This window comes from Tauraco erythrolophus, chromosome 29 (assembly GCF_009769465.1).
Source record: "Tauraco erythrolophus isolate bTauEry1 chromosome 29, bTauEry1.pri, whole genome shotgun sequence".
In the NCBI taxonomy this organism is placed as follows: domain Eukaryota; kingdom Metazoa; phylum Chordata; class Aves; order Musophagiformes; family Musophagidae; genus Tauraco; species Tauraco erythrolophus.
The window spans coordinates 1987689-2011110 of record NC_141493.1 but is presented as its reverse complement, the minus strand read 5'-3'; the positions used below and the strand labels follow the sequence as shown (position 1 = coordinate 2011110).

Here is a 23422-nt window from a genome sequence, read left to right as displayed (position 1 = left end):
GATCCTGCAACATGTTTAATACAGTTATTTTTGTCCCAAGCACACTCATCCATTTTAATATCCCCCAACCAATTCCCCCATATGTTATAATCAAAGTCAGACTCTGCAAGCACCAGGCAACTGGGGCAGGCAATGAGATCTTTCTGTCCTTGCTCACTACGAGCACGCAACAGGCCCCAGCATAAGTTAGCTGTGCACCTCCAGGACATGACATCTCAGAGATGGGAAGAGATCATCATCTATTTTTCCTTTCCCTTGAATGTTTCATCTCTAAGGAATATCGATTTCTGTATTTGTAGATTTAGACTAGATCTAAGGAAGAAATTTTTCACTCAGAGGACGGTGAGGCACTGGCACAGGTTGCCGAGAGAAGCTGTGGCTGCCCCATCCCTGGCAGTGTTCAAGGCCAGGTTGGATGGGGCTTTGAGCAACCTGGTGTAGTGGAGGGTGTCCCTGCCCATGGCAGGGGGGTTGGAACTGGATGATCTCGGAGGTCCTTTCCAATCCAAACCATTCCACGATTCTATTTGTCAGTAAATACACATGCCCCTAGCACGCACGGTGTTGAAGTAACTAGCAGGAGATGCTGCACGTGCTTCTCTAACGTGGCATCCGGAGCTTTGCATCCAGTCCTGTGCTGGCACTGGGTTTCAGAGCGTGTGTCAGCTTCTGCTCTTCAAAGCTGCAGACGTTGGCCAGCTTTCCTTGATGATCCACCAACTTCACAGCGAAACAGGTAGGAAGAGGATGCAGCACGCGGTCGGGGCTCCGGAACCGCTGCGTTTGTGCAATGAAGATCCACGGCAGCAGTCAAAGGGCTCTGGTGTTTTAAGTGACTAAGGCTCGGAGAATGCCTCAGGTCACTTAATGAACCTCAGGTATCTCAATCAAAAATAAAAAAGCTTTTAGGCTGAGTGATGCAACTATTAACTGCCAACCACCAGGGTGATGATGCTCTTGGTAAGTATTCATAGCTGTAAAAATCAAGGTCTCGTGGCTCATCATCCTCATTTGTTAAGAGAATCTGAACAACAAATTGCCTATTTCCATTTGCCCTGCTAATAACAGAGAAAGCAAACCTACCTACACCCTTCCAGCACAGCTCAAAATTATTTATTGCAGCAGCATTTTCAGGCATCTCCCTGCATCTCTGGGGGAATCAATAAAGAGTTCTCATTTCTTTCTCCAAGACAAATGGTGGTGAAGCCCAGACAGAACAGGGCTTCCTTCAGGATTCAGCCCTGCCATTTCACTGTGCAACAATTCAGAGCCACCCCACAGAAACACTAACACTTCCCATAACTTGGCACTAACATATAACCTCATGTGCTACACAGGGCAGTTTCTATCCCAAACAGCTTAAAGAGGAGGAACATGATACCCTCAGTGGGTGGTGAAACTGTTGAGATACTGAAGGGTTTCTAGTTCAATACATTAGTTGGGTGCAAATAAATACTAATGCATAATTTTATCAAGGCTTAGCTGCACAAGGACAGCCACTTGTGCAGCTATCTGCTAAGAAATGAGAGAAAAGACGACAACATTTGGCTTTCTGACGCAGGGCACGTCTTAAGTGAACTGTCCTAAAGCTAATTATATCTCAGAGGCCAGTGACTGAGAACAGATTGAGGGCCAGAATCTCCAAAAGAAATCTCTACATTTCTGCACCATCAGGACTTCCAGATGCTAGCAGAATCCATGTGCATATACCAACAGCCATGGAATAAATTAAAAAGAGATTTGACAACGCATCAGATTTTTATTTTTTTTTTAAAAACAATGAAACAGATGCAGTGAAAATGGGAATCATCCCTGCTTTCCGCGCTGGCCAGCTGGAAGCGTTTATTTCACCTTGACCGTGTTCTGGGTTTGCACTTTTTTTCATGCAGCACTGAGTCTGATAAAACATCCAACCCGAACTGCTAATGGGAAGGCCTGACTCCTATGAAAAACCCTCACGTGGCTGTTCTCTTCCCTGAACACTACATGTAACTGTGCAATGTTACTCACCTGAATGTGTAATTCAGTTCCAAGAGGAGGTTTGTTATAGAACGAACAGGAAAAACAAAACAAAACAGAGATATGATGACCCAAGGCACGCAGCTTCTGGAGTCGACAGGGATTAGACCAGCAAGGGAGGGAAAAGCGGGCAGGCTGGGAAGATGCACACGGCTGTAAACTACGGCAACTCCTTCTTGCATGGGAAGCCTGCCAGCCATGCTTGAGGAAGGTGAAGTTGGAAAAAATTCACTTGTTTACTTAAAAAAAATAAAATAAAAATGAATCTTTAAAAGTTAGCTAACTTCTAGAACACTAAATCACATCCTGTTATTAAGAAATTGCCTCCATACCATGACAAATTTCTGTTTGCTATATTTTGTAACAGCAAAATAATCCAAACACTGCAAATCGCCTTCAACTTACTGGTTAAACTACAGTCTGCTACAGACGTTATCAAGTGCTAAAAAAGAAACCACAGAATTTGTATTTTCCAGTACGACGTCCTTGGACTATAACTTCTGCAATCAGCGTGTTCTCAAACACTCTGAACTGGAGATACAAGGGCACAGAGCTTTCAAACAGGAATTCAACCAACACACTTGGATGATAGAGCAGCAACACCCCTGTCCAACGGCAATATAGCAAACAGAGAAGAATTAAGTCAGAGTGATGGGCTGTGGAATCAGCCACGTGAAAGGCGCGTTCACGAACCACACAAAATGCCACCGCAGGACAGACACAAATCCATCGCAGATCTAGAGTTGAGAGTGCACAGGGTACATGGATGCAGAGCTCATTTTACTGGCAATACATAAAAAGGATGGAAAGGACTTAAAGGTGATCCTGAAGTGAAGGTATTTAGCAGAAAAATGGAGGCTTTTTTTTTTTAATAAACTGATCTTAACAACATGAGAAAACTCAGTCTGCTGGTAATCCTGCTACAAGATAAAGTGACTGAATGGTACGTTTCTCAACTAAGAAAAGCTTTTCTGATCATCTTACCTAACTGGTGATCAGATATGCTGGACATCAGGTAGACGGACTGGAGCAAGAAGGCTTGCACGAGGTCAGCTGAGACAGGCATTCTAACCCTTTCCTTGCAACAGCAGCAGTCCTCACTGCTGAGACCACAGAGGCCAAAAGGTGTTAAAACGTTCAGGGTTCCAGATCACCTGCTTTTGTGGGTCTGCCTCCTCAGCCCCATCGGATTCAGTTCAAGTTTAACAGCTGAGGAGGGCTCTCTCCTTCCCGATATATTCTCCCATCTCGAGAGACAAGACTCCAGAGCTACAAACCAACCCGAACGACAGCAGGTTAAAGCCTGTTCTCCATCGCCGAGCTACAAGGCCAGAGCCCCTTTCAGGTCTAAACAGAGACACGATGTTAATAAGCAGCACAGAAACATCCATGAAATGCTTCACAACCTTTGTGCCTTATACATCATTTTAATATTCCTAGAATGGAAAAAGCCAATTATCAGTGTCAGACAGCCCAGGCCTTTCGGATTTCTCTATGGCTGCCCAATGGCTATAAGGGCATCAAAATACCAAGTCACCTTGCACTTGGGTGCCATGAGCACAAGGAAAGCAGCAACAGCGACGGTGCCCATCAGTCAAAACAATCCAAGACAAGTATGGGTGCTGTGCCAACAGGCACGGAATAAAACCAATCATAATTAAATAAAAAACAGAAAAGAAAGCAATTGCCACTGACCCTACCTTCACTTCCTGCTGCCTGGCTATACTGACACACAGACATGATAGATTCTTCTTTCTGACCTGCCAAAGTGGGACAGAAATCTTCAACACATCCCCCATTCTCATTTGGAAAAGAAGAAAAAAATCTCCTGATTACCATATGAATTCTGTAAAAATAGTTCCCCGTTACAAGAAATCAAATTAAAATACTATTCAAACCAGTAAAGTTCTCAGCTGAACCAGGCAGGTAAGGACACAAATTACCTGTCTGATTCTTGTAAATACCTTTGTGTTTGATTTTCTCATTCTTGTGTTAATAAATTATACAAGAATACCGAACAACGTGGTAAAAGGAGAACTGTAAACTTTAAAAAGTTCAGCTAGAAACCCACAATTACACTTTAAACTACCAAAACGCTGCGAGCAGAAAGAAGTGCTCTTACACTCCACATGCAGTTCAAACGATCTCAGAGAAGGGAAAAGGGGAGAAGGCAGCCTTTCTTCTTCTTTTTAGAAGAGAAAACGTGTTTCTGTCTTCTAGTGCTAAAACATAACTTTTTGCTCCCGAGCTGGGTGTTGATTTACACGCAAGACTTGTGCCAGGTAAGTCCTGGCAAGCCAGCCAGCCTCAGGAGCACACAGCACAGTGTGCAACCAGTGCTCCTGCTCCAGGTACTGCAGCACGACACACGGCACGGGGCTCTCCTCTGCCCCGTGCCCACCTGCAGCATGGGCAAAATTGCAGGAGACGCAGCCCAGAGCAGCTATAAACAACAGGAGAACACATTACACAGTGCAATCATGGCAAATTGCACCCAAAAATAGTTTAAAATTGTCAAAGAGCTGCTGAAAAATACTTCTTGTTCAGAGCACTTCACTGCAGCATGCTATTTTTCTGAAGTGCAGCACATATTTCAGCCTGGAGAACGACTTCTGATTTCCAGAGCAGGACAACGTGCAAGGGGAGAAGGAAGAGAAGGATCAGACTGTCAAAGCACATTTATAATGGAGATCTTACATCACCCAATATTCAAAGTATGCCACCAGTAAGATGTCAAGCACCAGAGCGTAAAGCCAATGTTTTATCCCCACCACACCAGGGCAACGAGCTTCCCACTGGCAAACTCTTACCGGAGTGAGCAGGGACCATGAATAAACTTCACATTTTGTTCCTGATGAGAAACAAAAGCAAAATGTCAAGCTTCTGCTGAGATGTTTTCTGGGTGGTTTAGCAGCTATCCTCGGACAGGACCTTTTATTAGTTTGTTAGAACTAACACATTCTGAAAATAACCGACGAGAACATCACCATTATCAACAACTGCGAGCACGAGGCCGCACCACCAAACGCAGTCAAAACCACCATCCATCAATTCCGTGCCAGATCCTTACGGCCTGGTCCAACTTTGAAGGTGTAAGAAGCATTTAATTAAAACTCTTCCCTCTAAGAAGGTCTAAGTCCTACATTCCTTGCACAATCAAGAACAGGGAGAACCCAAAGCAAGCCAGGAAGGACCTACCACCTGCTAACTGCCCCATCAATGGGCTCCCTCTTAAGGATGGGAGATAGGAAGGCCATGAGCAACACCTTATCATGTTAACCCCTCGGTGCGTTTTGACTCCTTCATTTCCAGAGGTTACACCAACCAGGCTTGACTGGAAAACTGAAAATTTTTTCAGGTGGTCTTTTCCAAGACTGTAAAGCCACTATTGAGGTAAAGAGCAAAGAATTAACAAAGCCCTTCTTGCAAATCAAAGCTGAAGATGCGCAGGGAGTGTCACAGGGGCCAGGTTGTACCAGCATTGCTGTTGCACAAAGGGCCAAAGATGTGTCAGCATAATTACGTTGGGAAAAACGAGAACACCTCAGACAAAGATGACACTGGTTACCATTAGAAAAAAACCCAATAGATTCTTGCAACTAAGCCGCACAACCGTATCACCGGAAAAGCACCGCAAACTATTCATAAACGCCTTCTTGAAACCACAGCTTAGAAGCAGGAAGAGAAAAATCACATTTCTGCTGGCAATTTTAAGTAGTAAAGACGTAACTTCTTGAACTTTGCTTTAGCAGGCCTGAGCCCTGTAGACTCATAAAACACAACTGTGCTGCCCAAAACCAAGGGCAACGAGACATTATTAAGAGTAATAAAGTTCTTGAGCTACAGAGAGTCCAGTGTTCTCTTAAAATGATTAAAACGAACAAATCCTCCTTAATTGTATTAGCGTTGGCTACCCAAGGGAGCGCAGCTCGGCCGCTGAACCAGGGAGGAGACCAGCCATCTGACAGCACACTCATGGCCCGACCTGGTCCTCTCTGCCCTCCTTCCACTGTCGCAGCAGGCACCCAGCTCAGCTGAACTCAGCAATGCCCTTCCTCTTTGTGATGCACAAGTTCTGAGATCTTCGGATGAACTATCACAGATGGGATTGTAACCTAAACACTGAGTAGCTCCAGCACGCTGAATTCCATGACCAGATCTCCCACAGGCTTCAGCGAGGCCGGGATTTCACCCCAAGCTCGTCTCTCAGCAGGTTGCTAATAAGAGTGAAAACCCACAACAAAGCCACCACGTTCTCCTTCATCTGGGCTGCTTCAAAACACCATCCTGTGGAGGAGCAGCAGGGTCTGCTGCCAGGAGCTCTGTATTGGACATCTTACCTGCTACCTATGAGCAATCCAAACTGCTGCCCACGGAGTCTCCAGAGCTGAAAAGGAGCGTCCACTTTTTAAGGTCACGCTTTGGCTGCCGAGATCTTGAGATACTGAACCGCAACCGCACACCTCCACCTTTCAGCTGAAATCCAACTCTGACCACCTTCTGCAACTTTGGTGCTGAGCGTGCAAACAGCACAGTTTAAAAAAAGCACATAACTTAAAAAAGAAAAAAAAGGAAAAAAAAAAAGCCTAATTTGCAAAAGAAATGCTGCCAGCTTTATTTTTAGTTCAACCAGCGTTTCCCCCTCCCCAGGTCCAGAGCAGTCCCTTGGGCTATTCTGAGATAAACCCGAGTCCTTAATTAGAGCTTTCAGTGAGCCCAATGACACACAGAAGGTAAAAGCTTGAACTAAAACAAACCAAAAAGAATTCTAAGCAATTTGCAGCTGGGCAGCAGGCTACACCGTGACTCTTTTACCAAGCAAGTGCAAGGTTACTGAGATATCAAATGGGAAACACGCACCTCAAGTCTCCAGGGCTTCCTCTGGAGCAAGCTGAATGTTATAGATTTCTAAAGCCAAATTAGATTTTGTGTTTGAGCCAAAACAACGTCCTTTAGAATACAGAAACACACAAAAAAAATAAAAATCACCAACTTTGGGTCCTACTAGGGATGGAGACAGAACTGCCCTAGGAAACAGTCTCCAAAGAAAACAAGTTGTGCCCTCCCCACTGAATACAGCACAAAGAGCCTCCAACACCAGTGAGAAAATCCCCGTGTCCTTCCTCACACTCACGGTGTGACCCATTCCTGAGCATTACCCACACACAGCAGATGTGGCACCAGAGTGCCCACCCACCCACACTTTCATATGACTTTGGCCACTGAGCTTCACCACTCCTGCCTGCAGCCCGACTGGTGCATCTGGAGGCCCCAGCAGAATCTGACATGCACAAACACACAACTGCTCCAAACACGGGAGTTTTCCAACTTGGAGCAAAGCGCTGCCAGGTCATTTAACAGTTAAAAAGCTGGAAAACTCCATGCCAGTCTCTGGAATTTGAAACACCCAGTCCTGAACCTAAAATCAGGTAGCGTGGAAGCCAAAAAAGGGACGCAATTTTCTTTTTAGATGCCAGATCTCTTATTTTCTACTAAAGTAGCCACCTCAGCACCTGTCTTGTTGCCTCTCACTGGCCCAAATTAATTTCCACTTGGAGTCAAGCTACTGAGAACAGGCAATAATAAACGTTGAAGTGACAACAATTTTTAATCGGTGCAATCATTTGTTAAATTCAAGACAAATGAAGCATTCAACACACCAAGTCACAGAATTAATCATCATCCTGCAATAAACGTTCTCCTGCAGGAATATTCACGTTCAGCAAGTGCATCTCATTTTAAGGCAGCAGCATGGAAAACATCTAGGGGGTAAGAAAAGCAAAAGAAAAATGAAGGTAACAAATCTGTTTCCAAGAAGGGGAAAAAAAGGGGGAAGGGGACTCATATTTGCCCACAAAGCTAATTGCAATGGCATCCTCACCACTTTCCTCCGTCTCTACTGGGAGTAAGTTTCAGTGATGCTCACAAGACTTGGGACAGACAGAAACATGAATTCAGAACAAGGTGGTGGGAGCTTTTGGAGAAGCAGAAAAGTCGGTATACGGCAATTTGCTTTAAGACTGCAGGACTTCTTTTCAGCCCCACAAAATCATCTGATTCTCCCTGCTCCTGCATCAGGATCACTGTGTCCTTTGTTTCCAGGCGTGGAACAGTCCCCCCTTGAAGAGCTGCTCAACAGGAAAGCACCACAGCTCGCTTGGACTACATGGGTCCCACTGACGAAACGGGTGGGCTCAGTCACAACCCGTATGTCTATTTTTTTTAAAGACAAGAACATGATATTCTCTTTCATTAGGGCCTTAAAAGTTTGCCTTTATGCTTACTGGTGCTCCATATTGTAAAGTAAACAACTTCAGCAGAGACACGGTCTATAAAAATTGGTTTTGTGCTTCATCGTGTATTAGCACAGCGGGTACAACCCCAGGAAGTTCCACTGTGAGCACAGAACACCCAAAACAAAGCTCTCATGAAGTAGCAGCAAGACTTTACTAACCTGCTAAATTCTACACGGCTTTTGGCAGCCGGTATTTATTTGCAAATCCCTGTTCCCATTAAAACAGGACAGACTCCCACAGCATATGCCATAAAAACAAGACTCTCAATTACTCACACTGATAGTCAACATCTCCCCGCCACGCTGGAAAACTCAATAATGGTTCTGTGAAATGAACACGGTGCTTGATAGGGGAGTCTGTGCAACTCAGCTCAGATCGTGTCCAAAAGCCTGGTGTTTGGGGCTATGGAAAGATCTCTCACCAAAAATTTAACCTATTAATAAAACCCACTACTTCCTCCAGCCACAAAAATCCATGGTTTTAGAGGGAACCTCGCGCTCTCCTTTCTGAAGGGAACTGTGAGGCTCCTCAGAGCTACTGCTTAATGCCTTTACCTGGAGCAGAGGGAAGAAAAGACAAGGAAAAGCAAGCAAACTCCATCCAGCTACAGCACATAATTTTTTTAGCTATATTCATCCTGTAGAGGAACTGCAGCAAGCTGCAGGTGCCTCAACCGTGTTTGCAAATTAGTTTTCCTCCGAGTGGAACATCTTCCAAGCCTCTGACGTTAAACTTTAACCAACCGAGTCGAACACACCATCGCGACCCTGTTCTTCCAGCTCAAACTTCCATTTGCTCAACTCAATGTTTAACGAAGAAAAGCAGGGCACGAAGCACAGTTTTAAAGCAACAAGAGCAGCTGCTTCACCCGCCTCCAGTGTCGAACGGCAGGCTGGCCAGCTCAGTTTGAAAGGCAGGGCTCGACTCACAGCAACCAAATCCAGCGCATCTTCGGTCAATCTAGAGCCTGTGAATTGTTCAATAATGCAGTAATTCCTCTCCTCCCCTGAGATTACCCAACAGACATTTGCCAGCAACCTTGCCAGACAACCTGAGAGCTGCACAGCTCTATTCCGAGTTAATAAACTGCTCACCCTGGTGGTTCACGAGGGTATCATGTGGAGAATATATTTATTTAAAAGTTGCACAGATAATACGTAACTGCCAGTGCCATTACAGCTCAGCCAGCCTTTTGGACACCATGCAAATCCTGGGCAAGCTCAACTCAAACATTATGCAAAACAGCCTCACCGTCTCCCCCAGCTGCACCTATTTTTACTTTTTCTGCCAGCGACGACACTGACTCTTTGGAGGGTTTTCCATCCCACCGTGCAGCCTGACTCGGTTAAAGCCACTGTCATCTTTGATTTGCCTCCAGCTCACGACAGCAACGCCCTGATCCACACAGGGCTTTGTTTTTACCGTCAATCGAAACAGTTTACCTGCGCGCCAAGTCTCTCTGGCAGCTGGAAAACAAAACAAACAGGGCTGGGAAAAAAAGCACGGATGCGAACCGCACAGCCGGGGCGAGGGCTGGCGGCCGCGGGGGCCGGGCTCCCGCGAACACACCGGGCGAGGCAGCGAAGAGACGGGGCTCTGGGAGCGGGGGGCGCTGGAGCGGAGCCGGCTGCTCGTTTCCAAGGCCGGGGGTGTCCGAGTTTCCTTCCCGCAAGTGTTTGCTGCCGGCGTCGCTGGAAAAACCCCGCAGCGGCGGCGGGAGGAGGGAAAGGCCGCTCGGCCGGTAAACACCGGCGGCTGCAGCCACTCTTCCCCGGTGAAGTCGCCCTCCCGGCGGCCCTTCGCCCCGAGGAGGCCGAGACTGGCCGGGCGGCGACGCACGTCAAAGACTGGAGCGGCCCGGGGCCCGCCGGCAACCACGGCTCGGGGCGGGGGGGCCGCGCCGCCGGCCCAACGCGGCCGCTCGCCCCCGCGCCCGCCATGCCAGTGCCCGCGGCCCCCCGCCGCCCGGCCCACACGCGGCGGAGAACGGGAGCGAGACGGGGAGCCGCGGCGGCGGCACCTCCACCGCGCCGCGGGGCCTGCGGGCCCGCTGCCACCCCCGCCGCGCCGGGCCGGGCCTAGCCGGGCCTACACGCGCCCCGCCGAGGCCCGGCCGAGCGGGGGAGTGGTTGGCGCGTCCCGCCCGGCCGCACAGCCGTCCCCGCGGCGCGGCCCGCCCCCCCCTCACCTGCACATGATCCGCCATTTTGCTCCATTCATGCTCCGCTCCCTCCGCCTCCGCCGGGCCCGGCACGCGCCCGCCCCCCCCTGCTGCCGCCGCCGCCGCCGCCGCCACCCGCGCGCACGCGCGACGGCCCCCGCCGGCAAACTGCGCCTGCGCAGAACGCCCCAGCCCCGCCCCTCCCGGCCGCGCGCGGCCCGGCGCGCCACGCCTCCCCCCCCCCCCGGCCCCGCCCCGCCCACGCTGCGGCGCGGGTGACGTCACCGCGCAGCGGAGGGAGGGGCGGGCTTTGTTGACACGGCGCTTAAAGGGGCAGCGCGCCTGGCGGGAACCTCCGCGCCTCGCGCGCTGCCAGGGCAGCCGGTGTGTCCAACCCGTGCTCCCAGTGCCCGGCAACAGTGTTCCCAGTGTCCTGCAGCTGTACCCCCCAGCCAGGGACACGCCTCGCGCCCCATCAGCCCTCACACCAGTGCCCCCAGTTGCCCCCGGGCACTGGCACACCGCGTGCGCACCAGCCCTGGCACCCTCCGGTGCTCCTGTGCCGCGCACGTGGCGGGGGCTGCGGGCGCGGGGGCTGCTCCCGGCCCGAGGATGGAGATTAAAGCGCCTGTGGGTGCCCCACGCTGCTGCGTCCCCGTGCACCGAGGGCTGGGGTGCTCTGGGTGCCCCCATGGGTGGGCTCCGTGGTGTTCCCACGCCATCCCCATCCCCATCCCGCGTGCCCGGGCACCACACGACACCCGGTGCTGCCTGCAGCCTCAAACCTCTTCCTCCCTCCTCTGCATCGCGCTGTGTCCTTCCCCGGCGCACTCCCTCGCCCCCTTCCCAGCTGCGCTGTGGCTGTTTTTGGGGCTGAGGGCTGCGCCACCCATACTGGGAGCACTGGTTTGGGCTGGGATGGTGCGCGCTGCCTGGGAGCGGGCAGATCAGCAGAGCTGGGGGGTGGTTACTGTAGTGGGACGGCCCTCGGAGCTGCCGCTAGACCCATTTCACAGATGAGGAAACTGAGGCACGGCCGTGGCGGGGCCGCCCAGTGCCCTTTATGGTCAGGTCGCAGACGCAGGAAGCCGGAGCTCGCGCCGAGCGAGCGTAGGAAAGAGAAGAGCCCGACCGCACGTCACATGCTGAGACGGCAGAACCCGGTGTGACGGCAGCGCTGCGGCGGGGCAGAGGCGTGGGGGCGGGACGGGACCCCCCCGGAGCTGCGGGACAGGGGGGGACGGCGGCAGAGGGGCCGTGCAGGAGGATGGTGGTGGCTGGAGGATGGAGGAGGCGGTGGTGAAGCAGGGGGTGCTCTACCTCCAGCTGCAGCAGACCTTCGGGAAGGTGAGGAGGTGATGGGGGGCTGCTCGGTGCCCAGGAAAGACCCTTGGTGGGGGTTCAGCTGGGCTGGATATGGGGGTACAGGGGGGCTGCATCCCAAGGGAACGGGATGCTCCCACCCATCAGCTCCCCAGCCATCTGTGGGCTCTCCACCAGCACGTCGGGCTGGTGGAAACAGGCATGGAGATGGAAGGTGCTGGGGACACGCCACCAAGAGAAACTCCCCAGGCTGGACCCCCCCCCGGCAGAAGCAGCCCAGAGCTGTGGCGCACACGGGTGCAACACCCAGAGCCTCGTTGCTTCAGCGGCTGATAACAGCCGGCGTTTAGCAACGGCTCCCGCCGGCACCGCTCTTGTGCAAGAAGGGGAAGGAGCCACCCGGGCGTCTCCGACTCCGCGCCCGGGCAGGAGGCAGAGCCAAGTCATGGTGCCCATGGCCACCCACCACAGGGGCTCAAAATGCCATGGGAAGGGTGGGCGCGATGCAGGGCGGCAGGCAGGGCATCGCCTTCCTGCAGCAAGGCAACCTCTGCCACGCACGATGCCTGCGACGGCGGGGGACGGGACAGAGGCCACCCCCACGGCGGGTCCCAGAAACACGCACCAGCTAAAGGGTGCCATGTTTCGGCAAAGCCTGCTGGGCCCGGCAGGTCGCCGGTGCAGGGAGCTGCTGCGGAGGATGCTCTGATTTCGGTGCAAGACTTCCTCCCCCACCGCTTCCCCTCCGCCACCGCCGGTGCCTCCCACGCACGATGTGCCACGAATTGCTGCCTCCTCGGAGGGCGAGTCGGGAATTGCTTCAAAAGTCGGCGTTTTCAGGGAAGATGGAGCAAACGAGGAGCTGAAATTCCTTCGGCATCAAGGGGCTGTGGATGTGGGTTTTGGGTGCTGCAGGGTGGCACAGGCGTGGGATGGGTCCCAGTGCCGGTGATGCGCGGATGCTCCCGGTGGCTTTCCCAGCTGGAAAAGCCTTGCCGCAGGCTGCCAGCTGTGCTGTGCATCGGGGATGCTTTTCCCCGTGCTGCCCAGTTTATCTCACCCCCTGCTTTGGCCAAGCAGGAACCCTGCCCAGACCCTGGAGGGGTTCACTCCGATGTCCTGCCCTGGGCTTGTGCATGATCCCAAGAGGATGAAAACTCCTGGAAGGGTGAAAGCAGAACTGGCCAAAGCTGAGTTTTCACTCCTCTCGCTGCTTCTCCCCATGGCAGAAATGGAGGAAGTTCTGGGGCATCTTGTACCGGGAAAGCTCCTGCTCCACTGCCCGCCTGGAGCTCTTCGAGGGCTCGGCACCGCCGGCCGCCGAGAAACTATGGAAAGGCGAGGGCAGCAAGCGGCTGGTCAAGCTGAGCGACTGCGTGCACGTGGCGGAGGTGAGCGGCGATGCCGGGTGTCCCAAGGAGACCGTCCCCTTCCTGCTGGAGACCACCGACAAGCGGTACCTCCTGGCCGCTGACGGCTCCGAGGTGGCCACCTGGATCCAGAAGCTGTGCGAGCTCGCCTTCCCGGTACGCACCGGATGGGGATAACAGGGGCATGGGGTACAGCGGGATCCGTGCGGGGGGTTTGCTGCGATGGGGAAGGCAGGGGGGATGCCCTGCTCTGCCCTCGCTCACCCGCTGCTCTTTCCCGGGCAGAGGAGCAGGGAGGAGCAGGCAGCAGGCGAGGATGGCCAACAGAGCTCGCTGGGCACCGACGGCGAGTTCTCCATGGAGGAAAACTCCCTCTACAGCTCCCGGGGCAAAGGTAGGCACTGGTGGAGGTGGGGAAGGTGCAGCAGAGCTGGGTTTGGTGGTGCAGGAGACAGTGCACCCCCCTTCCCGAGGCACCTCGGCTGGTTTGCATGGGGGAGCAGCCCCTGCCGTGGCTACGTGCAAGCGGTGCGGTGGAAAGTCTCCTCCCGAAATAGCCTCTCTGTGCTCTTCCTGCTCTGCGGTTTGGCAGGGCCGGGTTTCCCTGTGCTATCAGGCTGCTCCCGCGCGGCCGGAGCTCTCCAGCCCTTATCGGCCGGACGCTGCTGCTCCGGCTGCGGGGGGGTCGTGAGCCCCACGGTACCTCTCTGGGGTGGGAGATGCTCTCGCAGTGAGGAGCTCTGCTCCTTGCACCTGTTAAATGCTGCCTTCCTCCATCCCCAGCCGGCTTGGAGCATGCATTCGAGGTGACGGTGAGGGCCACCGAGTCCTCCGAGCGCTGCCGCCTCTGGGGCCGGTGCATCCTGCGAGCCGGCGAGGAGGCACTGGAGCTGCTGGATTTCCAGACCTTGGAGATCCTCTACAGCTGGCCCTACCACTTCCTGCGGCGCTTCGGGCGGGATAAGGTAAGGGGGTACTGGGGAGGATGGACCAGTGGTGGGCTGTGGCACAGGGACCTGATCCCATCCCTCCCCAGGTGACCTTCTCCTTTGAGGCCGGCCGGCGCTGCACATCCGGAGAAGGCAACTTTGAGTTTGAGACCAGACAAGGCAACGAGATCTTCCAGGCGATCGAGTCGGCCATCAACGTGCATCGTGGCCGGGGTGCCGAGGAGCCACGGCAGGGTGGCCCCGGGGATGATGCCTCCCGGCCGCTTGGCCATGCCAAGATGCCCAGCTGGGCACAGGGGCACGAGGAGCCTGGTGGCACCAAGTGCCCATCGCTAGATCCCACCCGGGAGGGGAAGGTGCTGAAAGCCAAGCCAGCGATGCCCCCCAGCAGCTGCGGGGAGGCCGGGGAGCCGTCGGGCACCTTCCTGCCCTCCCGCGGTGCCGACTGCCCCTACTCTGAGCCCGGTAAACCCCCCCACCAGGGAAACCCGCCGGTGCCAGGAAAGGGCTGGAGCACCAAGGCAGCCGTCGAATCCGAGTACGCCGTCCCCTTCGACACCATCGCCAAGACCTTCGTGGCTGGCAAATTCAGCAGCTCGGCCCATCGCCCCAAGGAGGTCCCTGACCCCTTCTACGACAGCATCAGGGAGGCGAGGGGGCAAGCGGGCAAGCAGCCCCCACTGCGCCCCACCGCCGCCAAGCCCGACCACATTTATGATGAGCCCGAGGGTCTTTCTCCCCACACCGTCTACGACAAGCCCGAGGAGGTGAAGGGGGATGCGTGGAGGCTGCAGGCGGCCCCGGAGGAGCCCACCGGGCACGAGTACCCTTACAACCCGCAGCGGGACGACTACGCTGTGCCCAAGAGAGCCGTCCCGCTCCGGCAGCCCTTCCTGCTGCAGGGCAAGGAGTGGCTGGGGAACACCGAGTACGACAACGTGGTCCTCAAGTTTGCAAAGAAGAAGAACCTGCAGTGAGCGGGACGGGGAAGGCGAGGAGGAGAGGACCCCCCAGCCCCATCCCACCACTGGCAGCACCCCCTGCCCCAGCCCAGACCTCACCCCTGGCAGAGCTGAGACCCCCCCCCAGATCAGCGCACCCATGGGTGGAGGGGACGGGGCGAAGCGCTCCCCTCCCGGGCATCCCTCCAGAGCGCCGGGGCACATCTGGCCAGCTGCGGGGCTGGCAGGCGGGATGTGCCCACTGGAGGGCAGTGCGCGCCCGCCGCACGGGCAGCGCGGGCAGCGGCCGGGCAGGGGTCCCTTCCCGCAGCCCCTCCGGCTTCTGAACCCCAAGCCCCCCCCGCTCCTCGAACAGCCAGACCGTGGGAACCCCAGCTGTGGGGTGCCGCGGACCCCCCGTGCCCACCCCTGGGGGTGCACACCCCGCAGCGCACGATGCAGCCCGATGATGCACAACTCGCCCAGCAAACACATCCCACCTGCAAATTTCTCTTCATTCCTGCTGGTCTTGACCCCCTCAGCCCTCGCCCAGATGGCACCGTGGCCACACGCAGCCCCCAGCCCACCCCCCCCCCCTCCAAGGATGTCCCTGCCATCCCCCCAGCAGCCAGTGTCGTGGCCAGGGCTGGGCATCGTGGCTGGGGCTGGGCATCTTGGCTGGGACTGGGCATTGTGCCCGGCCAAAGGTCAAACCGCATCCTTGCTCAGCAAGAACGGCGTCGTACATTTCTACTGTTTCAGCCACTTTTTTATTTTTTATATTTTTTTTTTCTAAAACCACTTTTCAGCTCCTCTGAATTATAGATGAAATACTCAGCTTTATTGTCATGGTGATTTTAGTGGCTGGCTCCTCTCCCCCCAGTACAGTGAGACCAGTACGTGGCCTGACACAGCCTGACTTGCTTGGGGTCAGCCTGCTCATCTTCCTCCTCCTCCTCCTCTCGGGCACCTCCAGCCCTGCACAGCCCTTGTGAGGGGACATCCAGCCCCTCACCTGGGCACAGTGAGGGGCACCAGCCCGAACTCCCCATCGGCTGATGGATCCTGGCACAGAACCATCTCCCAGGGCTGCCCCAGGCTCCGTCGGTGCCCGTCACCCCGGCCATCTCCGGATCCATGCACACCGGCTCTGCCACCGTGATGGAGGGACCTCAGGAGCCGCTGCTGGTCCCCTGTCACCCCAGCAGGTCTGCCACCGAAGGCATGGAAAAGGCATGAATTATTTATGATCTCTTTCAATCAAATAAATGCTTAGGTGCTTGAGTTAATTTCCCGGATCCTGAAAATCCAAAGTACAGACTTTTAATAAGGCAAATTAAGTGCTTTATATATTACACTGATTAAAGCTCCGTATCAATCTATCTATCACACGCCGAATTGAAGGGGCTGGGAAGCAAACAGGGCCCCTGCTGCCATACTTCCCTCCTGCAGAATCACCTAAAACTGGTCAAAAAAGAAAAAAAAAAAAAAAGAAAAAAGTGTCTGGCAGATTTTTCCAGTGAGTGAATGTCGGACCAAGGGAGAGCATGGAGTGAGGTGGGTCTTGCTGGGAGCTGGGACCTGCCGACGGCACCGGCAGAGGTTTGGGAGGCAGCAGGGTGCATTGAGGGATGGGAGATGCTCCTTGGTCCACGGATCCCCATCCTTTCCTGGCTCTGCTGCTATGGCAGTGAGGGATGATCCCTGTCCACAACTGGGCTGGTTCCCATCGCCGGACCCCGGGCAACCCGGGCACGGCCAGGAGCATCCAGCAGTGCTGCCGGCTCGATTGGCTGGAGCGCTGGGAACTCCTGATGGCACGATGCCATTCACCGGGAATCAATTGCTTAAGCATGTGCTATTATTAATTAGTGCTCATTATGGTGGTTATTTATTATTAATCAGTGTTAACACAGTCCTTGCTCCTCACCATCCTCCAGCCCAGCTGCCTGCTGCAATCCCCGCTCCTTCCAGCCGCCTCCGCCACTATTTTTCTTCATTAACTGAAAAAATGGAAACACCTTCCGGACTTTGCTTCAAGATCCTGCGGGTCTAACGAGATTTGTACCGTGCCAGTCAGGCTAACGAGGGAGTCACTGCCAATGGCACTTCCCAAATTTCACAGCAGTGGCACGGGCTGGGCGAAGTGCTGGGGGTTTGGCTGCTGGAGTAAGTTGCTCCCAGCTTCTCCTGTCTGTGTGGATGGGGCTTAGGGTGGAAAAAGGGACCTATCCTGGAATATCAAGCCCAGGTAAGAAGGATGCAAAAGCTGGAAAAGCCCTCGGTGAGGCTCAGTGAGGGCTGGGCTGAGAAAACGAAATCGATGGCAAAGAGGGGAGGAAGAGATTACGGTGCAAAGCCCCAGACAAACGGAGAGCGCTTTAATCTGATTAGGGAGTTATTGTCATTATTGTATCCTGCTGGTTATAAATCATTGGGGAGCAGAGCTAATCAAAACAGGGATTTGGTCAGAGCTCGACGGGTCGCTGCCTCCAGCAAACGCCCCTGCCCCTCCTGCAAGCCCCGCTCCGGGAGCGGAGGCAGAGCTGCATCCCGGAGCCAGGGGCATGGAGCAGGGATGCAGCCCCTGCGGAAAAAGCGGGGAGGATGCCAGGGGCAGGCTGGGCTGGCAAGGCTTGGAGGGCAGAGCAAGGGGTACGGGCATCTCCAGCATGGAAAGGATGGGGAAATAAGGAGCGAGCGCACCAAGCAGCCAGGGTGGGGATGCTGCCCGCGGCCAGGAGATGATGCTCCTGGGGCCGAGCACGCCAGGACCCTTTTTCCCTCTCCTGCTCTGCACACCTTGTCAGGGCAGCTCCTTTTTTCATTACTGTCTCCTCGGATTAGAGCCGTGCTCGTTTTGCAGCGCTCGCTGCTCGGCGGCCGAATCCCAGGCGCCACGGTGCAGCTGCAAACTGCATTAGCGTCTCGCCAAGGAGGCCCTAATACTATTAGGAGGGAGGCATTAGAGGTGCTAAATGACAAGCCCCTAATCAGCCCCGGGATTTATGTCCATCGCGTTCCCCGCGCAGGGCGGAGCAGGGCGCCTTCATTCAGAAAAATTACCTAATTGGGAGGGTCTGGATTCTCTTCGCCTGGTCTTGTTTCTGGAGCTGCCGGCTGCTTTTCTCGGGATGGGGAATAAATGAACGTGCTGACAAGGTGTGGGACGAGGAGCAGGGAGGTGGTGACTGTGGCCACGGGTTGGAGCTACGGCTGATTCTTCATCCCACCAAGCCTGCTTTTCCTTTCGTTTTCAGTGCATCGAGAATTTTGCAGGGATTGCACTGCCTTTGCCCACCCCTGCGTGGGTGCCCTTAAAGAGCTGCTCTGCCTTCCTGCCCTTGGCTTCAGCAAAATTAATTGGCAATTACCAGAAGTCCATAAACCCCAGCTTTTCTTGGGGAAGGAAGCTGTAAAAGCCGCCTGTCCGCAGCCGTATTTCCTTCACTCCGCATTGATCCCGTGGCCTCTGCTGACCACGGCTCAGCTGCGGGGCGATGTGCTCGGCCCCCGCGGACCCATCCGCATCGATCCCGGGGACCTCGGCCAGCTCGCACCCCTTTGCAGCCAGGAGCATCACTGGCTCTAGGTGCAAATTCCCGGGCTGGCACCAGCCCATAGCAGAATCACTTTGTCCTCCGTCTCCTTCCCACCCATCTGGGAATATTTATACCGACGGCTGCCATGGGGAAAACCAAACAAACCCCCAGCGATGGCTGCAAGGGGCACAGCACAGCAGCAGCGATCTTCCCACCACCAAAATGCCCCGGGGCAGGGCACCGAGGGGTGCCCAGCTGGGAGGCAGGGTTTGGGGAGCATCCCTGTGCGGGATGGAGGGATGCAGGAGGGCACAGCTGGGCTCTCCCACCAGGATGTGCCACATGGCAACGTGGTGTCCCACGAGAGCAGAGAGGCGGGTGCTCCGGGGAGAGCACAAATGCAAAGCCTGGACCGAGGGAACAGCTGAATTTAGTGCTTGGGCCTGGGGGAGATGAGGAGGGCTGGTGGCCAAGGGTGTGGAAAGGCAGTTGCCTTCTGGAAAGGCAATTTGCTGCTGGTTTTGGACCAAGGGATCACTGTTCTTACAGGCCGCCAATATCTGCGGTGCTGGTGGTCTCGCTGGGCTGCGGAGGGTAACGGGAGCAGGGGGAAGGGTTCCCACACCCCGCCGCGAGCCCGAAAATCCCTCTGTGTCGTTTTCCAGCTCTGAATATTTGACGAAGGCTAAAACACCAATAAGCTGTATTACAGCTGCGCTGCATGGAGCCCGGGAGAGCGTTTTAGCTCTTTGGATATTGCATCCTACTCCTACACTTTCATTACAGGAATCCCATTAAAGGTATCAGCTGGACCCTAATGATGGCGAAGGAGGGGGGGGATGCGGCCAGAGCCCCCATTTCAGAGTCCTGCCTGCTCACCTCCCCGCAGCCACAGAGCCCGTATGGGGCAGGTTGAGTTTAAAAGCCTGGATTGAATCGGGAGATTTTTAAAAGCCCTCAGCTCCCATATGTCTCTGCGTTTAGTACGTTCCCTTTGCCTTAATACACGCCGTTTGAGCAAAAATAATGCTCTGTACATTTTACGGGGCTCCTCCGCACGCAGGTTTTGTCAGGACTGCAGTATAAATATCCCCACCAGCCTCGCAACACCCACCTGCCCAGACTGATGCTTAAGGAAGAAAAATGTAAAAATACACCCTCCGTAACGATCTGCTGCTGATGGTGACAACGAAGCAGCAAACGATGCTGCTAAAACCTGCCCTGTCCCAGCCGGGTGGGTGCTGGGGGCTGCTGCGGGGGTCAACTGGGGGGATCCTGGGGTCCCCAACCTGGTGCTCGTGTGTGTTATCATCCCCGTGGCACGGGGTGGGTGTCGTTGGTTATTAAAAGCTATCACCCAGCCGGTGTCACGCTGTCCCCTGCAGAAGGGCCACCGTTCCTGGGGACTCGTCTCATTAGAAACGGAGCCAGAAAGCGGCTGAATTTCCACCCTGCTGCTCTCAGTTATCTCTGCGAAAGGGGAGCCAATTACCAGCAGCTGGTGAGAGCCTAAAATTATTATTAATTTCAAACAAAGCATATGCTTTGTGTTAACAATCCTCCGTGGTGTGGCAGAAGGGCCAACGCCATCCAGATGGCTCGACGCGCGGTGGGAATGATTAACGCGCGGCTCTGCCGCCTCGCCGGGGGCTGCGCGGGGATGGAGGGCAGGGGCCGTGCTGCCATGCCCCCCGTGCCTGACACGGGGTGAGCCAGCAGCGGGAGCCTGGCACAGGGTCACCAGCAGCATTTATCATTACTTATAATCAAAGAAAACCCCTGTGTGCTTGAGCTAACGTCCTCCCGGTGTCCCTGCACACGGGGCGAGGGATGCTGGCAGCCCTGGAGAGCGGTGGGTCCGGCAGCAGGATCCCCCAGAGATGATATATGTATATTAAGGAAGTATAAATATACTCATAGAAGTATCTTAAGGAAGGTTTAGATCCCAGGCTGGCAAGTGAGCTGCTGTCCCGACCGACGGATGCTGAGGGCTGATGCTCTCCCTGCCCAGTCTCAGCTCCCCTCGCTGGATTTGTGTTGGATTTATGATGGATCACTTTCCTTTCCATCCCAGGCCTGGCCGGCACGTGGAAATGAATGGGAAGGCATTTTCCAGCTCAGCTGGAGAGTTTGGAAAGGCCTGAGTGCTTTGGCCCCCAGGACCACGGGAGCACGTTAAGTGCTGCTTTGCTTCCTTAGCTCGCCGCGGGAAATCCCGCTGATAGGTGTTAATGCCGAGTTCAGAGCAGCGTTTGCAGCAACCGCCTTCGAAATACCCAGGGTGAAAACAAAGAATGGTGTTCTATTTTCACTGGGAGCCAGTACCACGAGTCACATTTGCACGGAGCTGCTGCTCGATCTGCTGACCTTGGGTGGGCTCAGCCCGGCACCCTGCCCTGGAAAGCCTCGATGGGAGCAGATATTCAGGAAAAAAAAGGTCTATTCACAGCAACAGGGATTCATTTGGACACAGATCCATCCCAGAGCTGTTTCTCCTCTGGGTCTGTCTGGCCTCAGCTTGCAGCAAGACCCTGGTCCTTGGGCAGAGGTGGTTTGCAGAGCTCTTCCCACGGATCCCCCCGCATCACGCTTTACTCCACCCTTTGGCCAGAGCAATAGATCCAGGGCCTCGGAGGGCTCCGGATGCTGGATTAACACGATCCCACATCTGGCAGCAGGGAGCATCTCCCTCCTGAAGATGAATAACAAGAAATCACTCTCAGACCCTCAGTCCCCTACCCAGGGGGAACCTGCTGAGCCTTTGCCCTGGGCAGGAGGGTGCCAGCGCTGTTGCCTCGGTCCCTGGGGACCCTGGGAAAGGGGGTGATGGGAGCCGCAGAGTTTCTTTAAATCCCACGCCTGGAATTGGGAGCGAAGCATCTCCGGGGGAGAGGGGTAAAAATAGCTGCTGCTGTGTGTCAGCGCCAGGAGCGCGGGAGGTGGGTTTTATCGAGGGCAGGCTGCGAAAGCTGGGTTATAAATAGGAGTAATTACTCGAGTGGGGGCACGGCGCTTAATGAGGGGTTGAGCTGACACCAGCACCGTGATTGCACAACGCTTCCCAGCACGGGGTGGAGGAGCGAGTTGTTGGAGCCCCAGGAAGGAGGTGGGGGGGGGGGCACAGCTGCCAGTCTCTGGGGCCGCAGCGATGCCCAGGGGGGTAGGGGCATCGCAGGGAGGAGGGCTGCTTTGTGCCAGGGTGGAGGTGGAGGCCGGGGAAGGAGAAACGCTCACATCTTAATTACACTCCCCGTCAGCGGCGCTGATACCTGGTGATGGAGTAATTGTGTCCAGGAGCTGTGGGCAATGGTTAATTTTAATTAAAACCTGTGACCGCGGCTGCCTGAGCTTTCTGCATGGGCGACGGCGGGCGAGGGCTCTGCCAGGGAGGATTTTCACCTGGCAAAAGCCGGCTCTCATACCCCCGATGCCCTTCACACCCCTCCTGCCCTGGCTTAGTAGGCACCAGCCTGGAGGGTGCCAAGCTGGGGTTTCCCCCCCCAGGGCTGCTCCAACGAGGAAAGTGAGGGATGGAGAGAGGACAAAGAACAGGAATAAAGCACCAGGAGGGAGAAGAGGGTTTCAGAGGAGGCAGCGTGTGGCGCTGGTGCCTATAGAGAGGGCAGACAGGAGGGGTAGATCGGTGGGGCAGCCCTGGCTGCCTCCTGCCCCTCACCCTGGCATCATGCCAGCAAAGCCGCTCTGCCTCGGCGCATAAGGGCTGTGACCTGCCCTTGTTGCAGTCACATAAAATATATATTTGAGTGATAATGGGGTGAGGAGCAACTGAGCACAATCTCGAAGAAATATCGGTGCATTAAAAGACAGCAGAAGCTGCCGCAGCTGGTTAAGCGCCCGGCGGTGGGCTCCCTGCCCTCTGGAGTGGGGTCCCGTGGGGATGCTCGGAGCGGGCAGAGGCTGAGGGGTCTGGGGCTCAGCCCCTCACCCTACTGCAGAGCTGAGCTAAACACGGAAAAAAATTAATTGCACCAAATTTCCAAGGTGTGGAGCTCCAAGATCCCTGAGTTCAGACCTCCTTAGTCCTGGGGGGCACAGGAAGGAGAGGGCATGGGGCAGGATCATCCGTGACGCTGGCAGCTCCCATTCCTGCTGACCCAGTGGGTAGTTTGATCCATGGCCCCATCGATCCCGTGTGTTTATGCATAAGGAAGTAATAACGGAGACAGAGCAAAGTTGTCCTCTCCACCAGCGCTCGGTGGGATTTATGGGGTGCAGCCAGCTCCCCCAACCTTTCAGATTCTCCCCCCACGTCCCACAGGGCTCCGCACTGACCCCTCCCCAGCCCTGGCACACAGCTGTGCCCAGGAAGGTGCCACCCGGGGCTTGTCCCGTACCCAGTGCCACGGGGACACAGGGAGACAGAGGAGCCTGGCAGCACGGGCAGGACAATGCCAGCTTCATCTTTGCCCAACAGCAGCAGATCTGCTCAGGAGAGAGCCGGGGCGGTGTTTAATAAGATGTTGAGTCTCTGCAACAGCCTGGAGAGTAATTGAGTTAAAAAGTCAATCACTGAGTCACAGATCCGCTTTTCCACGAGTTCCGCACTCGCGAGCACCCCGGGCTCCCTCCTGCTCTGAATCAGCCCGGCTCTCCTGGCCCTGCTGCCAACACCAGCTGTTTTCTCAGCTGCTCACCAAAACCACAGCTTCACCCCATCCCCTAAACACGCACCCAACCGCAGACCCCAGTTGATGCATAAGGGCCTGATCCTGCCGTGCTCTGGCTGCTGCCAACACATGGAGCCGCTGCCCCTTCCCCAAGCGCCCCCAGTAGCGTTTCGCTAAGGGAAAATGTGAAAT

At 55.0% G+C, this 23422-nt stretch overlaps 2 protein-coding genes across 3 annotated transcripts in view; one reads left to right on the top strand and one right to left on the bottom strand.

Annotated features, from left to right (window-relative positions):
• The window catches only part of XPO7 (exportin 7), a 46587-nt gene extending 36021 nt beyond the window's left edge, over positions 1-10566 (bottom strand). For both annotated transcript variants that reach the window (XM_086628101.1, XM_086628102.1), the window contains exon 1: positions 10504-10566. In XM_086628101.1, the coding sequence (XP_086484227.1) occupies positions 10504-10521 (18 nt within the window). In that variant the 5' untranslated portion in view covers positions 10522-10566. The remainder of the gene's footprint in view (positions 1-10503) is intronic.
• A 1191-nt stretch (positions 10567-11757) lies between these two features.
• Positions 11758-15115, top strand: DOK2 (docking protein 2). Its single transcript, XM_086628162.1, has 5 exons — positions 11758-11823; positions 13029-13325; positions 13455-13563; positions 13953-14134; positions 14206-15115. Exons 1-5 carry the CDS (start codon positions 11761-11763, stop codon positions 15094-15096), a joined length of 1542 nt encoding a protein of 513 aa, XP_086484288.1. The 5' UTR covers positions 11758-11760; the 3' UTR covers positions 15097-15115.
• Positions 15116-23422: the final 8307 nt, after the last annotated feature.

Excerpts from the sequence above, each read along its gene's own strand:
- DOK2 (XM_086628162.1), top strand. The coding sequence starts at position 11,761 with ATGGAGGAGGCGGTGGTGAAGCAGGGGGTGCTCTACCTCCAGCTGCAG. Across the intron at positions 13,326-13,454 it reads TGTGCGAGCTCGCCTTCCCG|AGGAGCAGGGAGGAGCAGGC; the intron begins GTACGCACCGGA and ends TTTCCCGGGCAG. Across the intron at positions 13,564-13,952 it reads CTACAGCTCCCGGGGCAAAG|CCGGCTTGGAGCATGCATTC; the intron begins GTAGGCACTGGT and ends CTCCATCCCCAG.